Source organism: Canis lupus, chromosome 6 (assembly GCF_011100685.1).
Source record: "Canis lupus familiaris isolate Mischka breed German Shepherd chromosome 6, alternate assembly UU_Cfam_GSD_1.0, whole genome shotgun sequence".
NCBI lineage: Eukaryota > Metazoa > Chordata > Mammalia > Carnivora > Canidae > Canis > Canis lupus.
In genome coordinates this window covers 63481426-63504155 of record NC_049227.1, presented here as the reverse complement: position 1 = coordinate 63504155, position 22730 = coordinate 63481426, and the positions used below count along the sequence as shown (strand labels likewise).

Below are 22730 nucleotides of genomic sequence, written 5' to 3'. Positions count from 1 at the left end.
ATTTTTCACTAGAGCTACTGATAAAAGATGTGCATGCTACAACTTTCAGGAATTTCCCTAGAGATGCCTGAACCATGCCACCCAGTTCCTATAAAATCATCTCCTGTCACCACTTTGCTGCTTCTGGCCAGCAGGAGAGCAGAACCAGGGCTGCATATCCTAAAAGTGCTTGTTCTGAAAAAGTCACACTCCCTTTGAAAACACATCCTGACCAATCAGCTCTCTAGGTCAGAGAGAAATAAAGCAAAACTCCATTTCTCAGCAATACAGGATTCCAAGAGCAGTGAAAGCTGGAGAAGAGGGGGTGCGCAGGTGGTTCAGTTGGTTAAGTATCTGTTGATTTTTGGTTCAGGTCATGATCTCAGGGTTGTGAGATCTAGCCCCAGACTGGGCTCCACTCTGGGCATGGAGCCTGCTTAAGATTCTCTCTCCCTCTCCCTCTGCCCCTCTCTCTCTCTCTCTCTCTCTCTCTCTCTCAATCTCTCTCTCTTAAAAAAAATTTAAATTAAATTAAAAAAGTAAAGCTGGAGAAGACTGGAATTATAGCATTCCTTACACATTGCTTTCAGTAACATTTCAAGAAGTGCCCAATTTACCAGGGTCATGTTGATGACCATACCTAAGGAAAAGTAAAATTAAAAGTCACAAAACCATAATTAATCAATTTCTCCTCAAGCCACTGAATGAGTTTACCTTATTTTCAGTCAAGCCCACCTCAGTGTTAGCTGGGGAATCCCTAGATTCACCCTATCTCTACAAACTCCCTCTAGTTGCTATAGGTGACAGGATTTTCTTTTAAGCTCACCACTTAGACTATGGGTCTTCTGGAATGATAGCAAGGACAATTTTTCAGAATCTTTAACTTCACTAGTCACTAATTATTGCCTAACAGATGTTTTAGGCTGAAACACCAGCTGTATTCAAGGGGAAATCCCAAAAGACAACCTTCAAAGGAGAAGAAAGGAAGCCATCCCCCAACTGAGGGGACAGTCCTATGGGCACCCCTGCCTCACCAAAGCTGTCTCATCACACCAGGGGTAAAGAAGGCAGAGACCCAAGTACAGAAAGCCCAGCAAGAGGCAGGCTAAGGAAAATGGAAAGAATCCACCCCCCCCCCCCAGACGATTGGCAAAGCAAACAAACAAGTACACAAACCAAAACCTGGCTTTAAACATTTGACCTGGGCAGCTCGGGTGGCTCAGCGGTTTAGCGCCGCCTATAGCCCAGGGCCTGATCCTGGAGACCCAGGATCGAGTCCTATGCCGGGCTCCCTGCATGGAGCCTGCTTCTCCCTCTGCCTGTGTCTCTGCCTCTCTCTGTGTGTCTCTCATGAATAAATAAAATCTTTTAAATAAAATAAAATAAAATAAAAAAATACACATTTGACCTTGAAAAGAATATTGCAGTTGAGTAAAAAAGAATGGAGTCTGGAAATAAAAAGTCTTTTCTCTATGAAGCCCACAACACGTGATGTGAGAGTTCCCCCAAGGGTGATCTCATTCTGCAGAACTGACACATGGAACCCAGACTCCTGGCCTCAGCTAAGAACAACCCAGCCTCAGGGAAAATCCCACTTCTAACTTTCCTGGCCAGAAGGGCTTCTTTTGGCAACTAATTTTACTTTGAAAATTGTAGCCACAAGAAATCACCTGTTTTCCCACTAAGTTTTGAGAATTGTCTTATCCTGGGTTTCACTTCACTAACGGAGCCTGGGCCTGAAGAGCTCAGCTTGTGAATAGGACCATTGCTGACTTTCAGTTCTCTATCCTCTGCCACTCTGTTCGAAATCTGTCTCCCTACCCTGCTCATGAAGACATTTTATAGTTGTTATTCTCTTGTTAAAAACCACACTTTTGATGTGCTCCTCCTTGCTAGGAGAGAGCATGGCCTCCTCAAACACTTCATCAGGATTTACCGATTTTTAAGTGCAGGAGATTAAATAAAATCAGCACCATTAAGTTGACCCCTGCATGGGAATAGTCAGGGGAAGAGTGGGAAAGGTATTTTTAAAGGGTCCACACCACAGAACCTGGTTTATGGGAGCTTTGCTACAGGAGAGGGGCAAGCTTACAGTAATGGGAGTTCGACTCAAAGTATGAAGAGGAAAATGAGCTGAAATCTTGAGACTGATGACTCAAAAGGAAGAAGCTACTGGATTCCCCCAAACTTGGGCTGTTTAGTTAGCACATCAGAGAGGCGGTGAGCAGTTCCTAAAATGATGTGAAGCCCACATCCCACCCCTGCGGAGAACAATGTGGTCGGTTGGTCCCTTCAACATAAAACATCAGAAGCCCTGTCCTGACATCCGGACAACCTCTCCCACCTCTCTAAGGACCCCTTCTGTTTCCTGCTGGCACTGCACAACCAGACACACACACACACACACACACACACACACACACATTTCAAATCAGAATCCTTTCAAAAGTTATTTGTGTGCGCAGCGGCGGATGTGTCCAGAGCTGTAAGAGTGGGAGCCTCTGGAGACACTGGATATGACGCAAATGGTTAAGTCCTGAAGGAAACAGGCGAAGAAAAATGCTGCTTTAAGTAAAGATTTAAGAAATACAAAGATTATATACACCACACCTGCCATAAGCACAAGCCTGTTCATCAGTCCAAGCAGAGCACACTAGGTAAAGCCAGAGTCCATTTGCTCCCCAGCTCTTAGAGCTCAGGCAGATGGAAGAAATACGCAGCTTCTGCTCATCTGCCCCATTAAAACCAGGCATCCAGCATTAAGAGAGATGGTCATCTGGGTGCAACATTCATCAAGGTATCCAGTTGCCAAGAAAGTCGTACCAAAGTTACATCCTCTAACCCAAAACTGGCCTTTCCAACGTCTAAAACAAACGTATGCCACACTTGCCTGGAAATAAATGCTTATCAGGACAGTCACCAGAGAGATCAGGGAGGCCCTCCTCTTGGGCCGTGGCTCTCCCTTGCCGGCGCCAAGTCCGCTTAGGATAGTGCCGTGTCTACGCCACCCTAGGAAGGTGTGGGCCGCCCCGTGTTCCGTGAGCGGGAGGGGAGCCCCGGGGAGCGCGCTCACCCCGGCCGGCGGCGCAGCGGGCGGCAGCCGGAGCAGGTGGGCCGCGCAGCATCCTCGGGGGAGCTGGGGTGCACCGCACCGCAGCCCCGCACCTGAGCGGGAGGCCCGGGTGTTCCGGGAGGCCGCTACCGGCAGGCGGGGCCCGGGACCAGGGTCTCTCCGGAGCGTCGGCGCCTCCCGGGTCGGCCTGGGCCCCGCGGCTCCGGCGTCCGCTCCCGGGCCGTGCTCCGCCTTCGAAACCTTGCGCGGCTTTGGCTCGGGGCTCGGGGCTCGGGCCGGGGCCCTCCCGGGGCTGGAGCGAGGCCAGGGCGCGGCCGTGCACCCGGGCGGAGAGGAGGGGGCGGGGGGGGGGCCCCGAGCCGCCACCTCGGACTGGGGAGCGCGCGGGGAGCGCCTCGGGCGGGCCGCTCGGAGCCCCGGGGCCGTGCGAGACGGAGGAGGACCCCGGGGGGCAAGCAGCCCGGGGCGGGGGCGGAGCCGAGCGCCCCGGGGTACCCACCTGCCGCGGGGCCCCCAGGACGGGCCGGAGGCTCCGCTCCACGCCGGCAGGTGCAGGGCCTCCAGGCCGGGGCGCATGCCGCGGGCCCCGAGCGCCAGGAGGGGCGTGGAGGGTGGACGGCTGTACCCGCCTCGGCCCCGACGTGCCGGCCCCAGGCCCCTGCGCTCGGCTCTGGGGGGCGCCGGGAGCTGGGGCGCCGGGTGTCTGCCGCGAGGTCTGGCTGCGGAGAAGCGGCCTCGGCCTCCAGGGAGCCGGCGGCGCGGGGCGCCCTCCACACTGCCCCCGGGCGGCGGGGCCGCGCGCTCGCTGCGCTGCGGGCTCCTGCCGGGCGCCCTCCGGGGTTTCTCCACCACTGCGCAGTCCTGTCTCCGGTTCCGTTCTGAGGCATCCAGGGCACAGGGCCGCGCTGGGGGCTGTGGCCACCGGCCCTCGGGGATCCCCGGTTTAGCTCAGCGGTTTAGCGCCGCCTTCAGCCCGGGGCGTGACCCTGGAGACCGGGGATCGAGTCCCAGGTCGGGCTCCCTGCATGGAGCCTGCCTCTCTCTCTCTCTCATAAATAAAATCTTAAAAAAAAAAAGAAGAAAGAAGAAGAAAGAAAGAAGAAGAAAGGAGAAGAAGAAAAGAAGAAGGACACGGTCCTCTCCCCCACGGTCCTCTCCCCCAGGACTTCGCGTGACCCGGCAAGTTCATCCGGATCAGTTCGTTCACTGGAGCGTGTTTGCATTCTGGAGCGTGGGATCACAAAACTGTGACAAGCGTCAGGGTTCAGAGACGTGAAGCGCTCTGGACGCACGAGGACCAGAAAACAGACCTCGCCTCCGGCTGGAGCCGGGAAGCTGGAGCCGCCCCAGCGCGGGGAGCGCGGTGCACCTGCTGCAGCCCCTGCCCTTCCCTCCCAGAGCTCCCGCCTGCGGGAGCCCAGGCAGGATTCTTGGAGCGGAGGGTCTCGGCACGTGCCCACATGTCACGTTCAGCTGCGGGTGATGCTCACTTGGCAGCCTGCACCCGGCGACAGCCTCTTTTGTGCGGAGTCCTGTTTCTCTTTCCACGCGGTAGCAGCGCCAGTCCCGAGTTCCAGGCGATTTGGCTCAGCAAGCATTTAAAAGGTTTCTGGAGTTCGCTAGCTCAAAGGATACCCTGCTGGGTAATTATTTTAATATGTGTCTGCAGGTTGAGGTAATTGGACAGAATGATGTAAATAGATATACATACTTGACCTTTTGAAAGTCACTTTTAAGGCAAAAATGCCTTATTTTAGAGTCCTTTTCATTAGAGGTGCCCACTGGGTGAGGACACCCCGGGTTTGGAAGATCCCGTTTGCATAGTACAGTCCCCACAGTGACAGGTGGGTGCAAGGGTGGTTTGGTTAGGTTCCTTTTTAGAAAGCGGAGAGGAAACTGTCCAGGGCTCTTCTTGTGGGGAGGATGTGGATTCCGTGAAAAAGACACGGAATTGGCTTGATTGGAAAGTGTTAGAGGAAGTATATGGAAAGCAAGACATATTTTATGTATATTGTGTAAATATGTACATATATATGTGTATATATATATATATGTATATATGTATACACACAGTTTTTACACTAAGGAATTTCCAAGCCTTTTTAATTCAAAGAAAAACTGCCATGAAGGAACTACCCTATTAACCTCAAAATGCTAGGACTCTACTAGGGACAACAATCCCTTTAGAAGGGGACTGTAAACTGGGATAACTTCTTTTTGTATCAACCAACTACTCATTGTAAGTGTTTTCTAAAACTTCAGTATTTCTACTGGATAACTTATCAGTGGGTAGTTAAAAAGAAAATTCGTTGTTAACTGTGCGTTTTTTAAGACTGTTTACCACGTGCGAGGGCCCCGTACTTCAAGGGGCCAGGAGTAACCTTGAGTTCCCACTAGGTAGGAAGGTTGATTTACATGTTATCTCATTGAACACTCAGCACTCTGTGTACTGTCATCTCCTTTTGAAATGTGGAAAATGAGTTCAGAGAGGTTTAGGTTACTGCCCTGAGGTCATCCACACAATTTGTAGTAGATCCAAGATTTCTATTCAGGTCTTTGAGTTTCCAAAGCCTTTATTCTCACCACACTGCTGCTACACAGACAGACACATAATTAACAGTTAGTGATCTTGAATTGTTTTCCTAATCTGGAGAAGTTTCCTAGTTTCACAAAGCGGAGAAGAGATACATGTACATCAATAGCTGTAATTGGTGATAGATTATTGATTGGTATCAAGGTATTATTTTAAAAATAAACAGTAAGTAAATTCTTTTTATATAGATTTATTTATTTATTTATTTATTTATTAATGAATGAATGAATGAATGAATGAATGAGAGACACAGGGAGAGAAGCAGAGGCAGAGAGAGAAGCAGGATCCCTGAATGGAGCCTGATGCAGGACTTAATCCCAGGACCTAAGCCAAAGGAGACGCTCAACCACTGAGCCACCCAGGCACCCCAACAGTAAGTAAATACTTATCAAACACCCAGGCCATCCAGAAATTGCACTACTGAGTATCCCAAAGATACAAATGTAGTGATTCGAAGGGGTACCTGTACCCCAATGTTTATAGCAGCAATGTCCACCATAGCCAAACTATGGAAAGAGCCCAGATGTCCATTAGCAGATGAATGGATAAAGAGGATATGGTATACACACACACACACACACACACACACACACACACACACACAATGGAGTACTACTCAGCCATCTAAAAAAAAAAAAGAAATTTTGCCATTTGCAACAACATGGATGGAACTAGAGGATATTATGCTAAGTGAAAGAAGTCAATCAGAGAAATACAATTATCATACTATCTCACTTATATGTGGAACTTAAGACACAAAACAGAAGATCATAGGGGAAGAGAGGAAAAAATAAAACAAGATGAAATCAGAGAGGGAGACAAATCATAAGAGACTCTTAATCATAGGAAACAAACTGAGGGATGCTGGAGGGGAAGGGGTAGGGTAACCGGGTGATGGACATTAAGGAGGGCCAGTGATGTAATGAGCACTGGGTATTATATAAGACTGATGAATCACTGAACTCTACCTCTGAAACTAGTAATACATTATATGTTAATTAATTGAATTTAAATAAAAAGATAAACACTGTAGAGGGAGTAGTAGTTACAATGGAGAACTCCAAGTATCTCAAATTTCAATGTGCAAATGAAACACCAGCTTATACTCATTGTAAAACCTCACATTTCAGCATTGGGAGTCATTTTTATGATTGACTTTCTGTTAAATAATAAGACTTCAGTGTCTCAAAGCTATATTCATTTAACCTTTAAAACAAAAAATTAACAAACCAGTTTCCTTTATAAAAAAAAAAAAGATTGCTTTGAGAAAACCTTTATTGCACACCATTGAATTCATGTTTTGCACACAAAACAAAGATACATGTTGTAAAAATCCCTGAAATTCTAATCAGCAGTATCCAGGGGTGGAGACTTTGTTTCTGTGTCTTTTGAAGGCATATATTTCCCATTTATTTTTACGTTTGAGCAGTATTGTTTTTCAAAATGTTTTTAATGTGAGTTTTCGAACCTCTCCCCCAAAATCACAGTTCCTGATCCTAAAACACTCTTCTGTGAGATTGAATGTGCTGTGAGGGGCACAGTACATCAGAGAGTTTTTGCAAGGCCATGCAAACACTAAAATAATCCCTGTAGAACTGAATATGCCTTTGGTATGCACTCTAATTTTTATACATATATAGGGTACTCTTTAACTCCGTATTTTAACACTGAAGGAGAGAAAACTTATACATGAATACTAAAAAACTTGATCCTTTCTGGAACTAAAAGCGGCATCGCGTAACAGTTGCCCTTCAGGACCAAATCTTAGACTGTTTGCTGGTAATAGTTGTCTCTTTCTTACTCTGCCCTTTAAGAGAAGATTTTAAAATACAATGATTACTGATACACAGCAACCACATCCCCCCTCTCTCTCAGAGACGAACCCCAGAGAGTGGTCAAGATCAGGGTTGGTGAATTGTGTGAAGTCAGACCAGGCATTGTTCTCCCCTGATGATACAATCAACCCAGTCAGGATAGCTAGATGCAAGAGGATAGGAGCTGAAGAAGGGGATGGAGAACATATCCTAAAACTATGGCAAAATAAACAAGATATAAGAATCCAATAGCTTCTCTCATCAAAGCTAGTTTAAAAAAAATCCAACATAAAGCTGCAAAAGACATTAAACGTTGCTTTTAAGAGTATAAATAGTTCTTGATCAATTACAGCTATCAGTTGCTCAAAGTAATGGTCTTTAAACATACAACACCTGATCTTAAAATATCCATATAGCTTCCCAACTCAGCTATATTGTATATTTCCCTCCAGAGCACAGATTAATCTGATGGCTACTTTTTACAACAGCAGAATATAGATATTGGAGTGTCATCTTCTAATCTGTATTTTCCAGAATTGGGTAGATCTTTGCACTCTGATATAAATGTACGAAGTTCAGTCTCTGGAAAGCCATCTTGTTGGTAATGCTACATGGAAGAATAAGGGGGATAAAAATGCTCTCATGAATAAGTCCCTTGAAAACAGTTTTATTCCAAATTCAATATTTGGCAAGGGAGGGGGATCTTTCTAGGGGGATAGTTCAGTCACTGCCAAGTATTTTCAGGGAGATATTACCTCTAGAGCCATTCTTCGGTCTAGCTAAGGAAAAGTGGGTCTAGAATTCTGCAGTGTCCTCAGAGGCTCTTTTGTGGGTCTGGTTCAACCCAAAATGAGTCTCAGCTGTCTTTCCAGCTCAGAAATCCAGCTGGAATCCAGCCTGCACATCATTTTGAAGTCTCCCTTTCAGACAGACAGGTGTATTTAAGGGCCTGTATTAGCATCACTTTGGGGGTCTAAGATCTCTAGAACATGCCCTGACCAGAGAGGATCTGCCATCACTTGCCCACCTGACAGGTGCTCTGAGCTCATGGAAAGAGGTAAACAACTAAACAGTGAGTCTCAGACTTGTATCATCAAGACATGTCGACTCATATTACTATTCTTTGAGACCTAAGATATCACCCTTAAATAACATGTAGTTCTCTGCATGCAAAGCTAAAGGCAGTGAATTTTTAGAGCACAGTGGGGAGGGATCTGGACAGGTACTACAACCTTTCCCAGTGGCTTTGGTGACTCTAAGCACACATCTGCCAAGCAAGTACTGAGGACGGTTGGTTCTAAAAATCTAATTCAGTAAAGCTTTTATTTATTTATTTATTCATGAGAGACACAGAGAGAGACACAGGCTGAGGGAGAAGCAGGCTCCACACAGGGAGCCCTCTAATTCAGTAAAAATGAAGTCATGGTCCTCGCTTCATAAGCAAGGTATTCATAATTATCAACTCATAACCCATCAACTTCTGCCAACCTTCACTTTGTCCCTAGGACCATTTGTATGACATCATGTTTCATCAGCCCTCTCACCCAGAAAGTCCGCAAGTGGAAGTGTCTATGCTAATAGTATACCTAATAGCATAAAGTTATTAGAAACTTAAATATATATGGATATTTACCCTGCCTTTCCATATTTCAAAGGGCTCAAACTGAGTTTTAAAATATCCCATCTAAGTGACAGTTTTTCAAATCATGTTTCTGACATGTATAAAGCATACCCGGCTAGTACATGATATATCAATCCCTTCACTCTTCTAGAGACCAGGCCTCTGGGATGGTCCCAGACAGGGCCTTGCAAAGAGTATGGGTTCAGTCATAGCATGCTCCAAACTAAGAGTTCAATTTTTCTCTATGAAAATTAGATTTAAAAAATAAAATTTTGAAATGCCATATATTTTGTTCACCCGATGCCTACTGATTTTTAGAAGTCTTTTTTTTTTTTTTTTTTTTTTTAAGTTTTAAGTAATCTCTACACCCAACATGGGCTTAAACTCATGACCCTAAGATCAAGAGTCGCAGGCTTTCCTGACTGAGTCAGCAAGGCACCCCTGGTCTTTATAATTCTAATAAAATTTTAGAAGTTTGTTTGAAAAATCTTACTTGTTGAGAGACAAAACTCTCAACATTCTACAAATTCTAATTCTTCATTTCTGTGTCTCAGTATCTAAAATTGAAGTCTGGGACGCCTGGATGACTCAGCGGTTGAGCATCTGCCTTGGGCTCAGGTCCTGATCCCATGATCCAGGTTCGAGTCCCACATTGGACTCCCTGCATGGAGCCTGCTTCTCCCTCTGCCTCTGTCTCTGTGTTTCTCATGAATAAATAAATAAAATCTTTAAAAAAAATAAAATTGAAGTCTTTCTTTTCTACCCTGAAAAAATGAACATTCTATCAGTTCTCTTCCCTCTAGGTACCCTATTTTATTGCCATTCTACAAGTTCTGGGAAAATGCTGCTACTTACGGCTCTTTATGAACTTACCTTAATTGTTTCATACGTATCAGTGATCAGTGCGATGAAAAGACTTAAAATCATATATATAAAGAGGCTGATGAATGAGTAGAGATAAATTCTGCTAAACAGCCAGACCAAGTAACTTTTTTGTTGCATTTTTGCAAATGTGGCAAACATATCATCTCCATTTATCAGAGAGAAAAGGCACTCAGAGACCATGTTCAGAGAACGGAACTAGAAAAGGAAAAGAGAAAAAGTTCACTTTTTTCCATGTAGCTTTCCAGTGGAGGTTTTGTTCATGACATCATAAAATAATGGGACCAGATATCTCAAGTTGCTGCTGCAAACTATGTAGTTAATCTCACGTAACTATAAGCATTTGCTGTGTGGTATACACAACCTCTATAACATCTACTATTTTTCCTGGAATGACCAGCTCCTTCTTGAGGCTCCCCTTAATGGGACAGCTTGAATTGAAGCAGAAGGGGCTAGGCTGCACCTTAAGTGCTTTTCTGAGTCAAGTCTTACCGCCCACTTGACCTACATAGAAAGAGATCCTAGAAAAACCTCTGAACCCTTCTAGAAACACTAGAGATACCCAAGTCCTAAGCATGCATGTTCATACTTCTTATTTGAAAGTTCATTCCATTTAGGGTAATGGCATTACAATCAAGACTATAACTCTGTTAACAAAATTTTCAAATATTTCTTCAAGTTTCTCCCTATACTACCTTTTTTAATAAGGTCACACTTCCAAGTCTTGCCTAAATAGCCTACTCTAATATATATTGATGAATCTAGTCTTGACCTCATTGGTGGAAATAACTAACTAACTAACTAACTAACTAACTAACTAACTAACCAAAGACATAATTATCTGATACATTCCAGGAGAGGAGGTGAGGTAGTTGAGTGAATCAATTATTCTCTCAAGTTGGTCACACCTTACCAGTTTATAAACATGGCACCAGATAATACTACCTTCGACATTTTCAGACTGAGTCACAAAATAGAAGGAGTTCATTTTAAAGGGCTAACAAGCCCCTGGCACTAATGTAGGAGCTTAATAGTAACAGGAAAAAGTTGTTTATTGGTACCTTATCATGGTACGGCCCCAGCACAATCCATCCACAGAAGCAATAGCCTAAATAAATCATAGCGGCACAGCAACAGAACCTGATGACACTGGGCAGTGCTGCCTGCAGGGTCAGAATAAGGAGCTAGGAAAGGAAGAGAGGCCATTAGAATCCACTTGTTCCTCAGCCAAAGCAGTGCACTAACTCAGAAAGATAGGAATGGCAACAGCGTGGCGATCCGTGGAATCCTTACATTGTACTTCTGAAAGAAGCCGAGGTATCGAATAACTCCAAGCCACACAAGCATGGTGGAAGTCCCAAGAAGTATGCTACAAACATCATAACTTGTTAGACTCTAAAACAGAGCGGGGCAGGGGAGGAAAAGAGATTATTTAACAGAATTCATTTGGGCAAAAAATATTTTGGGGGTTGATATGAATCAGGCACATTGTTCTAGGTGCTGAGAACAAATACGTGAATAAAGAGACAAGATTTCCTTCCCCCATGAAGCTGCATTCTAGTGTATGTGGGGAAAAGTAATAGAAATAAATTAATAAAACCCTCAATACCTCAGCTGATGGTAAGTGTTGAGAAAATCCAGGGAAGGGGAGAAAGAATGGCTATTGGGCTGCATTTTAAATAGGGCTGGTCAGGAAGGTCTCACTAAAAAGGTGATATTTGAACAAAGACCTGAGGGCAGTGAGGGAGCAAGCCAAGCAAAAATCTAGGAGAGGAGTGAGTGTTCCAGGCACAGAGACTAGCTAGTGCAAAGGCCCCACAGTAGGAGGGTGCCTGGCAAGATAGGGAGGCAGGCTGGAGTGAGCAAGCAGGGCAGAGTAGAGTCATAGATGTAAGGGGGTAGGTAGTTTAGGGCCTCATGGGTAATTTAACAACTTTGCATTTCAATCTGATAGGCTGGGGAGATTTGAAAGCTCTGAACAGGAGTGATATGATCCCATTTGGGCTGCTATGGTTTAAGAGCAGATTGTCAGAAGAGTGAGAAGGCTGTTGCAATAATATAGATAAGAGCTGATGGTGGCTAGAACCAGCCTGGTCATGGTGAAGGCAAAGAGGCGATTTTTGAAGATAGATTGCTAGGATTTCCTCTTGGATTAGATGGAGGGGAGATGGGATTAGTGAAAGAGAAGAGTCACGGATGCATCTATGGCTTTTGTCTTGAGCTACTGAAAAGAGTTGCCATTAACTGAAATCAGAAACGGAGACTTTATGAAGAAGCAGGTTTGGGCCATAGAGGTGGAAATTTGGGGGGTTCTGTGTTAGGTATGTTAAATTTGAGGAGCCAAGTAGACATCAAATGAAGATGTGGAATCAACAGTAGGATATTTGAGATCAGAGTTCAGGGAAGAATTCTAACCTAGAGATATAGATTTAGAAATCAATGAAATAAAAATCAATGGTAGAGAGCTACTAGTTAAAGCCATGGGACAGGATGAGATCACCCAGATAGTGGCAGGAAAGAGAATATGTGCAAGCACTGCACCTTCAGGCATTGTCACTTCAGTCTGTTGGAGAGGTGGGAAGGAGCCAGCAAAGAGAGTCAGAATACCAGCCTGTGATGTAGGAGGGAAACCGGGTGACAGCCCAGTGAAAAAGTGCATCATCAAAAAGGGAGTGCTCGCAGTGTTAAAATGTGCTGATAGGTCAAGATGAGGATAAATAATGGATTATTTAACTTAGCAGCACTGGTGGTCATTGGAAGGAACATTTTTCTGCAGAGTGGCAGGGCAGCCTGACTGGAACAGATATTATAGAGAATGGGAGGAGCAGAATTAGAAACAAGATTAACAACTCTTTTGAGGTCTTTTGCTATATGAAGGGGAGCCAAAAAAAATAGGGAAGTAGCTAGTTGGAAACTAGGTTGAGATTTTTGTCTCTTAAAAAGAAGAAAGAACATGCTAATGGGAAGGGTGCTGTAGAGAACCGATGCTGGTAGGTAGATAAATGAAGTGGGAGGTAGTGGAATTTCTATTTTTTTCTTGTTTTTTTGTGAAATAGAAAGAAGGTCATCAGTGAACAGTGAGGATGGGGCAGGGGTTTTAGAGTTTTCAGAAAAGAAAAAAATATGAAAAATATAAATTTGAATAAGGTTAGTTTGAACAATATAGGGTTGTGGGTTTTTGTTTTTTTCATTTGATTTTTGCTTTGGAGGTACAACTGATTTCTAGGCTAAGTTAATCCTAATTTAAAATGGAAAACCAAAAATAAAAAATAAATAAAATTAAAATAAAATAATAAAATAAAATAAAATAAAATAAAATAAAATAAAATGGAAAACCTTGGGGGGGCACCTGGGTGGCTCAGTTGGTTAAATATCTGCCTTTGGCCCAGGTCATGATCTCAGGGTCCTGGAATCAAGTCCTGCATCTGGCTCCTTGCTCAATAGGGAGTCTGCTTCTCACTCTACCCTCCCTTCTCTCTCTTTCATGAATGAATGAATGAATGAATGAATGAATGAATAAACTCTTTAAAAAATGGAAAACCTTATAGCCTATCAATGGGCAAAGTAAGAAAAGGGCAGCAACTGCAAGCACTCAAATAGTAGTAGGTGGGTTTCACTTTCACTCCCAGTCCTACTTTTTTTGTTGTTGTTGAAGATTCTAGCATTTCTTGTGAAACCTTAGTTTCCATGGGGTAAGAATTCACTGGCCCACTCCCAGAGCTCAGATTCAGTCAGTCTAACACGGAGCATTTTTACCAGATCCCCAAATGATTCTGACACGGAGGCTTGTGTGCCTAAAGAATCATGAAGAGATTTCCTGACAAGATTTAAGAGACTGCTACTGATTTGAAGTTTACTCAACATAACGTTTGAAAGAAACCATTTACTCTGCAAATTCTCACATTCTGGAAAAATATTAGTGCAAATCTGATACTAATCATGGTATAAATGGAAAAAATTTACCTTAGCTTGAATTTCCATTTTCAGAATTGATCCAATAATTGTCAACATGTCACTAATAATAATCATAATGTACCATCCATTGACAAATTCCATTCGATCAGAAACAGAAACTTCCTTCTTATAATGGAGGAGGAAAAAATTGACAAATTCCTTTAGAGAAAAGAGGGGAGGCACAGTGAATTTCTCTGTCAATCACAGTGGCCGAAGCATTTCTAGAGGGCGAGAAGCCCTACCTGTTGAAGCTGAAGTCCTCTAATTACAGATCGAAGGCACAGGGTTAGTGAAGCCAAGCATGTCAGAATAACAAAGGCATCAAAGATCATCATGTAGTGAGTGTTCTTCTGAACTGGAAGGAAAGAGCATTACCTGCTTATGCAGCGGAACATCAATATGGTGACCTCTACTTCTTTTATTTTCTTTCATTTATTTTAACTGCTGCATTACATACCACAGTACAGATATTTAACATTTACAAGGACACTCAGATTGTAATCTGTTTTTTCTGCTACAACAATTTTCCAAATCCTCTCTATGCACAGGTGCACATGATTCTTTAGGCAAATGAATATATAAAGGTGGAATTGTTGGGGTAAGGCATATACATAATTCTGAAAAGAAATCCTAAGAAATTGTCCTCTGAAAAGATCGTACCAGTGTACACACTGACACATAACTCCACATCTTCTCCACTGTTGGAAATTAACAATCTTTTATTTTTGGCAATCAAAAGACTAAATCCTATTCCCAATGATTTGAAATGCCATCCGTATCAGCTGCCAAATTACTGTATGTATTCAAGTACCATATTTTACCCTTTTGATGTTTTTGTGTGTTTTAATGCCTAAGACAAATAACTCTCATTGCTCTTTTCTGGAATTTTTGTTGGATGTTCTTGCTTAGTTTTTCATATATTCTTTAGGATCAGATGTTAAATTCCAATAAAAATCCTACTGGTAATTTTTTGGGGGGGACTCATGTTAAATGTATAAATTAGGGGAGAATTGGCATATACATAATGTAGAATCTCTTGTTCAAAAAATATGATGAGCCATTCCACTGATTCAGGCCTTTCTGCATCCTTTAGAAACATTTTCAAATTTTATCGGAACCCTTCACTTTGCTTTTTGGAATAATTTAGATAGTTCAGACATTCTTTCTGCAAAAACAACTGGTAAGTGTTCCCCATGAGTATTTTTTTTTTTAATCTTTATTTTTTTTATTTTTTATTTTTTTTTATTTATTTATGATAGTCACACAGAGAGAGAGAGAGAGGCAGAGACACAGGCAGAGGGAGAAGCAGGCTCCATGCACCGGGAGCCCGACGTGGGATTCGATCCCGGGTCTCCAGGATCACGCCCTGGGCCAAAGGCAGGCGCCAAACCGCTGCGCCACCCAGGGATCCCTCCCCATGAGTATTTAAAGAAAGTTAAAACTCCTTCTTTTAGGGGCACCTGGGTGGCCCAGTTGGTTAAGCATCTGCCTTCAGCTTAGGTCCTGATCCTGGGATTGAACCCCCTATCTCTGCTCAGTGGAGAGCCAGCCTCTCCCTCTACCTGCCACTCCCCCTGCTTATGCTCCCTCTCCCTCTGTCAAATAAATAAAATCTTGTCTTAAAAATTCCTTCTTTTAAAAACTACTACAACCATCAATAATAGATCTTTAATTATCAGCCTATGGTATTTTGTTCTTAATACAGTTAGCCTTCCTGCACATTTTACTAAAATATACTATCTGGGTGTAAAATATTTATTAAGAGCCCACTGTGTGTCAGGTGTTTTTCTAGATGTTGAGAATACTCAGTCTATAGCTGAATGCATACCAAGTGGTGACCAAGATAGAACCCCGACTTTGTGGAACTTCTATTCTATTGCAGTGCGACATGCAGGGAGGTAAACAAGTAAATGAACACAATGCTTTCAGACAGGAGTAAGTGATATGAAGAAAATAAAGCATAATAACTAACAGGTATTGCTATGCCACACATAGTCCTAAGCACTTTATATGTATTGATGCATTTGATCCTCACAACAACGCCAATAAAGGGGTGTGTGTGATTATCCCCCACTTGGCAGGTGAGAAAATGATGCACAAAGAGGTCACAGAAACTTGCCCAAGGTTCCATAGCCAGTAAGTGGCAGAGTCAGGATTCAACCCTTTGCAGTCTGTCTCCAGCATCTGTCACTCTGTATTAGTGGTTCTTGGCATCCCTTGGGAACTGTTGGAAATGCACACTCTCTAGCCCGACCCTAGATCCACTGAATCAGAAACCACATTTTCACAAGCTCTCTCGAATGACACTGAAGTTCAAGAACCACTGGTGTAAGTGAGAGAGGCTGGTGTAGGGGAATGGGGAGAAGAGGCTCATTTAGAAGGCACTGTAAGCTGCAGCCGGTCTCAGATGAGACCTGAGTGACAAGGCGGAGCCACCCACGTAGAGATTCCGGAGAATTTCAAGCACAAAGTGCTAGCCACCATGATTAGAGCCAGGTGAAGAAGGTGAGCAGAGGTCTCCGCTGTCATGTGCTGTGCTACAGAGCTTGTCTTTGTTTGACAAGGTAGACTGATAAAAAGATAAGCACTTAAGACTATAGTTCTATAGTTCAAAACTCTATAATGAAGCATTCCATTAATATTGGCCAAAGGGCATGTAATTGTTACCAAAATGTCTATATCTACTTTAGAAAAACTTAAAAACTAAGAAACATTTGAGAGAAAGCCTGAGTGCCAGGTACCTTCATATGCTCTCATTTTCTCTATTCTAAAGTTTGTGGAGGAGTATTGCAATGGTTACAGATGATATAACAGGCTTGTCTTTCAAATAAACAATTTTATAGTTGAAGTGAAATTTGTGATTCAAGAGCCTCATATATTTGAAGTTACCTAATAGTGAAAAAAAAAAAAAAACCACACCAGAATGAAGAAGTTTAATTTCATTTCTCCTTACTATCTCATTACCACTTCTGAACTTTGTGAATCCACGAACAGGAAGCCGTAAGGCAATGATTTTCTAAGTATTGCATGGAAAAGGATGACCTGCACAATCCTAGGTCCCACCCCAGACCTGTGGACTGCCTTGCCTTGATTCTTCTGCTCACTAGAATCCAAGAACCCCTGACTTAGTCCAGTATAACATACCAAAGGAGCTAGAAAATGAGACAGATACATTCTTTTCCAGTCAATTTTCTCCAGTTCAGCCCCAAAATTCTCAATGGTACTTAGACTATAGCTGAATGCATGTCCATATCCATATTTCCAAGAATGGGCACTTTCCTCATTCCTAAATATAAATATAATGTGCGGGATGCTTCAAGGTGAGCCTGACTTCTCCCTGGCTGTAATGACTACTGGCACCAAGATTTACTTCTAAGCCTTAGGTTCTTAGTTTGTGTAAATAGGGATGCTGCTTATCTCGAGGAAATTTTAAAAGTATTAAAATGTAGGGGGAAGTTCTTATGCAGTAAGCACTCAATAAATATTACTTTGGGCATATGTGATTTTTTTTTCCTGGGGGGTCGTGTGCACTTTTTGGTAAGAACTGGGCCAGTGAGGGCACATGTAGAGGTCAGTAAAAGTCATTTCAATTACTAATAACTTATGAATTGCCTGGAACACCAGATCCCTACAATGAGTTGATCTATTTGCAGAGAATTAGGAACTTGAGAATGCTCCAATTCTTTCATTTGTTGCTCCACATATCCCAGTAATTTAATAGCTCTTTTATTTAGTAACCATTTTCAAAACTAGTAAAATTCACCACTTACTTGATCCCGATACATGCCAGTCTTTACATTCTCTGATGGAAATATCATTATCTAAACTTATCTTAATTCTTCCACTATGGGCCTTATTGTCAAATGTTATCTGTGAAGAACAGGAAAAGTGTCAAAAACACAGCTATAGTTTTTAAAGTCAAGACGTCTCTATATATTAATTAGGAAACAAATCTTTTAAGGTGAACGGATACCCACCCAGATTCTCATCTCAGACTCTCATCCCTGAGCTGATGCTAATTCTGTTCAACTTGGGAAATGCCCTTTATTTCTCTGTGAAATGAGGAAGTTGAACAAGATCTTCGGTTGAGATCTTTTAGTCTCTAATATCCTATATTTCTAGGACAGTATTCCAGCTCTGGACAACTCATAAAACAAGAGATCTCTCTCCTCTTTACCTCTAGATGTCCTCTTGGTATGAACAAGAGCTGATACAAGTATGCTTTTCCCCACCACCCAGGGACTCAGCTGGCGATAGTTCGTCAGTGCTGTTATAATTCTTACTAAGACAGAGGTTCATTATCTCAGGCTTGGAACATTTCAGATGGAGGTTTTCATTCTGGACCCAGATTTCTCTTTTTTTTTTTTTTTTAAGATTTTATTTATTTATTCATGAGAGACAGAGAGAGAGAGAGAAGCAGAGACACAGGTAGAGGGAGAAGCAGGCTACATGCAGGAAGCCGGACCCGGGTCTCGATCCCGGGACCCCAGGATCACGCCCTGGGCCGAAGGTGGTGCTAAACCACTGAGCCACCCAGGGATTCCCTGGACCTAGATTTCTTAGTCACTCTAGTACCATATATAAAAAAGGATGTGGTGCCAGGGAGTCAACAGCTGTGTCTTGCTTCAAGGATCACCACTTCAGGACATCAGGCACCCAGCAGGACAAAGCCACACCAGAACAACTTTCATATTCCTACTGTCTCCCCCTTCTAGCTCTCTCCACTTTCCCCTTATCGGGATAGGGAAAGCAAGGAGATAAGTTTTGGTTTTGTTCAGCTTGTTTTTAGTGCCTCCTCTCTCAAGTCCTAAAGGAAAAACATCCTTTCAAAAGTCTGCCATTTAGGGGCACCTGGGTGGCTCAGGCAGTTAAGCAGTTAAGCATCTGCCTTTAGCTCAGGTCATGTCCCCGGGGTCCAGGGACTGAGCCCCTGCTGGGCTCCCTGCTCAACAGAGAGCCTGCTTCTACCTCTCCCTCGGCTGTTCCCCCACTTGTGCTCTCTCTCTCAAAAAAAAAAACAAAAAAGTCTGTCATTTAAATGAGTTTTACTGAAGCTTCTTCATGTGGGGTAACCAGACATGCCTGCAGATATAAATTTTCAAATAAATTTGGTGAGTCTGATCACTCCGTTTCTCATGTTGGACTGTAAGCATCTTTCCTTGACAAGCAACTTAAAGTGTTGTCAGTGTCGCATACCTCCACAGCTGCTGGAGGACCCAGCCCATGGCCTCACAAAGGAAAGATGCTTCATATTATTTGAATGAGTCAGAAATCTTTGCCAAGGAGAACCCATACTTTTCCCCACACAGTCTCTGGGCTTTACAAATAGTAGGTGCTCACTAAATATCTGCTGAGTAAATACACTTTGGCTCAATGTCAATCACATCTCAGGAGGGCTCCAAAGAAGTTCAATTCTTTAAACAAAGAAGAAAAAATAATGGATGGGATTAAGAACAGATTAGATAGCACAGAAAAAAGCAAGACTTAACTCTATGTTGTCTAGAGAAAGAAACCCACTTTAAACATAAGACACAAATACCTTAATATCAAAAGAGTGGGGAACACTACTTAAAAGAAAGCTGGGGTAGTTATATTAAAGTCAAACAAAGTAGATTTTAGAGCAAAGAATATTCCTGGCATAAAAAGTACCATTTCATAATGATGTAAGAGTTAGTTCCTCAAACGAACACAAGAATCCTAGATGTTTATATACCTAATAGTTTCAAAATATATGATGCAAGAATATGTTAAACCGCTGTGAATGAATGTTAATGCATTATTTTTACATGATGAATCCAAATTACAGGCACACCCAGGAAAGTTTCATAAATAGCTGTTATATACCAGGTACTAAGGGAGGTCCTTTATATATTTCATATATATGAAGTATATTAGATAGGTAGACAAATAACAGATAGATGTCTTCACAACTTTGTTAGGTAGGTGGGCATTAATTCTGTTTTAACAAATGAGAAAACTGGAACTCAAACCAATTAAGTAATTTGCCTAAAGTTATAAGCTACTAACTGGTGAACGAGATTAAAATCTAGGCTTGCCTGATTCCAAAGCCCCTGCATTTTAAATCAGCATATAGTGCCCCAGTTCATGTTTACTTATAACCATAAAGTTATAAGTAAACATGAACTATTATTAAACCACCCTCTAGGGCATCAGTTCTACTATAGTTCTGTGAGACACAACACTAAATCCACAATGCACAGGCATAGCTTGGGTTGAATCTGCAATAACAGGAAAAACAGAACAGCTGCATGCAGCTAACAGGCCAGGTTGCTCTCATCACTGTACTGAGTCATGGGAAGGGGCCTACATTTTACAAATGTTTCATTTATTCATCCCACAAGTATTTGAGTCATCTACTATGTGCTTTGAGGGATGCAGAGATTAGTAAAATGATTCCTGCCTTCCAGGAGCTTTCAATCTAGTAGAGTTGATGATAAAAGCCTAGAAATGCACAAAACAAAAGAGAAGGTGGGTGAGCCTACATAAAATATAAAAACAAAACCAAAGGGGGATCCCTGGGTGGCTCAGTGGTTTGGCGCCTGCCTTTGGCCCAGGGCGCAATCCCGGAGTCCCGGAATCGAGTCCCACATCGGGCTCTCGGCATGGAGCCTGCTTCTCCCTCCTCCTGTGTCTCTGCCTCTCTCTCTCTCTCTCTCTCTCTCTCTCTCTCATAAATAAATAAATAAATCTTAAAAAAAAAATAAAATATAAAAATAAAACCCTGAAGTTCAGAGCATAGTATGTGTTCCTATCTGAAGCATCACAAAAAGAATCCACAAAGAGGAGATCAGTTGAACTGAGCCTTGAGAATGATAAAACTTCTGAAAGGTGACTCTCAGTTTGAGAGTGGTACAGGGGGTGGTAAGGGAGAGGAGGGACAAGAGAGAAGACTGTGGACAGTGGCTCACTTTTTTTAAAAATCAAGTAATATTGAAAACTCATAACTTCCTGACTAATATTAGGATCAAAATTTGTAGCCTAATACAAAATAGTCTTATAGTATTAGTGTTTTTTCCTGTTAAATGATATGAATAATTATTAATTATACTATATTCTGAAACTTTTTTAACCTCAACCTCTGAAAACTCGATTTCTCATAGCCAATTAGTTGAATATCATGAACGTAGCTCTGGTACGAAGTACTGCCGAAGCAACAGCAATCTGGACCGTATGAAGGCAAGTTGTATCAAATGCAGTTCCACATATGCCCCACTCAGCATTGGATTACTGACCCTGAGCCTAATGAGGTGATCAACTCACAAGAGAGGCATCCTGTGCTCTCTAGAGAGCATTAATAGTTCCACGTGCCACTGGAATATAGAGAACAAAGATGCGACAGCGTGTGCTGAAGGGGGAGGAGCCAGAGCATCCAGACACAGCCCACGGAAGGTACTGCAAACAATAACCCACAGGCCGCACACCCCTGCAGTGAGGAGCCTCAGCAGCAAGAACTCTTGGCAATGACCGTAAGCCGACAGCCACAGACTGGTAAGGGCCAACTATAGAGAACCCAGAAGCCTCTGCTCCTTTATATTTGAACACCTCCCCTGTGCCAGGCACTGAACAAGGCATAGGCCCTGCCCTCCCAGAACCTACACTGAGGTACAGAGGATAATTAACAAGTAAACGAGGTACCATCACGAAATAAAGGCAGCTATACCAACGCTTCCTCTCTGCACACTCAAGTGCAGACATCCCATACATTTGACCATGCTTTAATACAGGTAGATGAAGCGTGTAACTAAGTCAAACAATTTTTCTTCAAAAATTCAGGGACTGGAACCAAATTCAGCCCAGCCCACACTTACAGTGAGAGTAAAGTCATAACAGTCAGGGAGCTCGTGATGCCGAATGGTCTGCAGATTAATGGCCTTCAGCTTAAACTGCAGGTCCACCGTGAGGAGTCTAGGGGACAGGGGAGGCTTTAGTGCAGCGGAAACCTATGCGCACAGACACAGAGGTTGCCCTCCCACCTGCCTCCCTCACCTGTGAAAGTCCAGCGTTAAGTTGAGTTTATTTTCTTCCAGTGTTCCGACGTGGAAAGGCTCAGCTGGCTCTACAGAGAAACACTCTGCCATGGAAAGGAGCACAATGTCACGCACAGAGCCTAAAATAAAGAAGTGACCTGCATCTTGAAAGGATAGAGCATTTAAGACTAGATATTCCGATTCTACTATTCTTCTGAATTCAGATTTAAAAGCTAAACGTCGGTACCACTTGGTTACAATGAGTTGTTTCTTTTTTAAATTTTAATTCGGGGGCACCTGGGTGGCTCAGCTCTTGAGCATCTGCCTTTGGCTCAGGGCGTGATCCCAGGGTTCGGGATCGAGTCTCACGTTGGGCTCCCTGCATGGAGCCTGCTTCCCCCTCTGCCTATGTCCCTGCCTCTCTCCCTCTGTTGCTCATGAATGAATAAATAAAATCTTTTTAAAAAATTTTAAAAAGGCTCTTAGAAGCAATTTGGGTGAAGAATTCTGAGTTGCTTCTTTTAAAAAAGAAAAAAATAAAAATAAATTTTAATTTGATTAGCCAACATCTAATACATCATTAGTTTCAGATGTAGAGTTCAGTAATTCATCCATTGGGTGTAACACTCAGGGCTCATCTCAACACATGCCCTCCTTAATGCCCATCCCCCTGTCACCCCACCCCCACCCTCATCCCCCACCCACCTCCCTCCAGCAACACTCAGTTTCTTTCCCAGAGTGAAGAGTCTCTGATGGTTTGTCTTCCTCTCATTTCTTCCCAGTTTTCCCTCCTTTCCCCATGGTCCTCTGCACTGTTTCTTATATT

General features: G+C 43.0%; 2 protein-coding genes across 10 annotated transcripts in view; both read right to left on the bottom strand.

Annotated features, from left to right (window-relative positions):
• MCOLN2 (mucolipin TRP cation channel 2) overlaps positions 1-3778 on the bottom strand; it is a 51605-nt gene extending 47827 nt beyond the window's left edge. Inside the window, exon 1 of one of the 3 annotated variants that reach the window (XM_038541520.1) lies at positions 3552-3778. In XM_038541520.1, the coding sequence (XP_038397448.1) occupies positions 3552-3628 (77 nt within the window). In that variant the 5' untranslated portion in view covers positions 3629-3778. Of the gene's footprint in view, positions 1-2869; positions 3153-3551 lie in introns of those variants that run through there. The other 2 variants (XM_038541523.1, XM_038541522.1) reach the window with 2 other exon arrangements.
• Positions 3779-6902: 3124 nt separating this feature from the next.
• The window catches only part of MCOLN3 (mucolipin TRP cation channel 3), a 30008-nt gene continuing 14180 nt past the window's right edge, over positions 6903-22730 (bottom strand). For 6 of the 7 annotated variants that reach the window (XM_038541512.1, XM_038541513.1, XM_038541518.1 and 3 more), the window contains exons 5-13: positions 21924-22008; positions 21746-21842; positions 17687-17786; positions 14159-14271; positions 13926-14075; positions 11256-11357; positions 11024-11146; positions 9954-10160; positions 6903-8066 (exon numbers count right to left, since the gene is read on the bottom strand). In XM_038541512.1, coding sequence (XP_038397440.1) covers positions 7932-8066; positions 9954-10160; positions 11024-11146; positions 11256-11357; positions 13926-14075; positions 14159-14271; positions 17687-17786; positions 21746-21842; positions 21924-22008 — 1112 coding nt within the window. In that variant the 3' untranslated portion in view covers positions 6903-7931. The remainder of the gene's footprint in view (positions 8067-9953; positions 10161-11023; positions 11147-11255; positions 11358-13925; positions 14076-14158; positions 14272-17686; positions 17787-21745; positions 21843-21923; positions 22009-22730) is intronic. The other variant, XM_038541519.1, reaches the window with a different exon arrangement.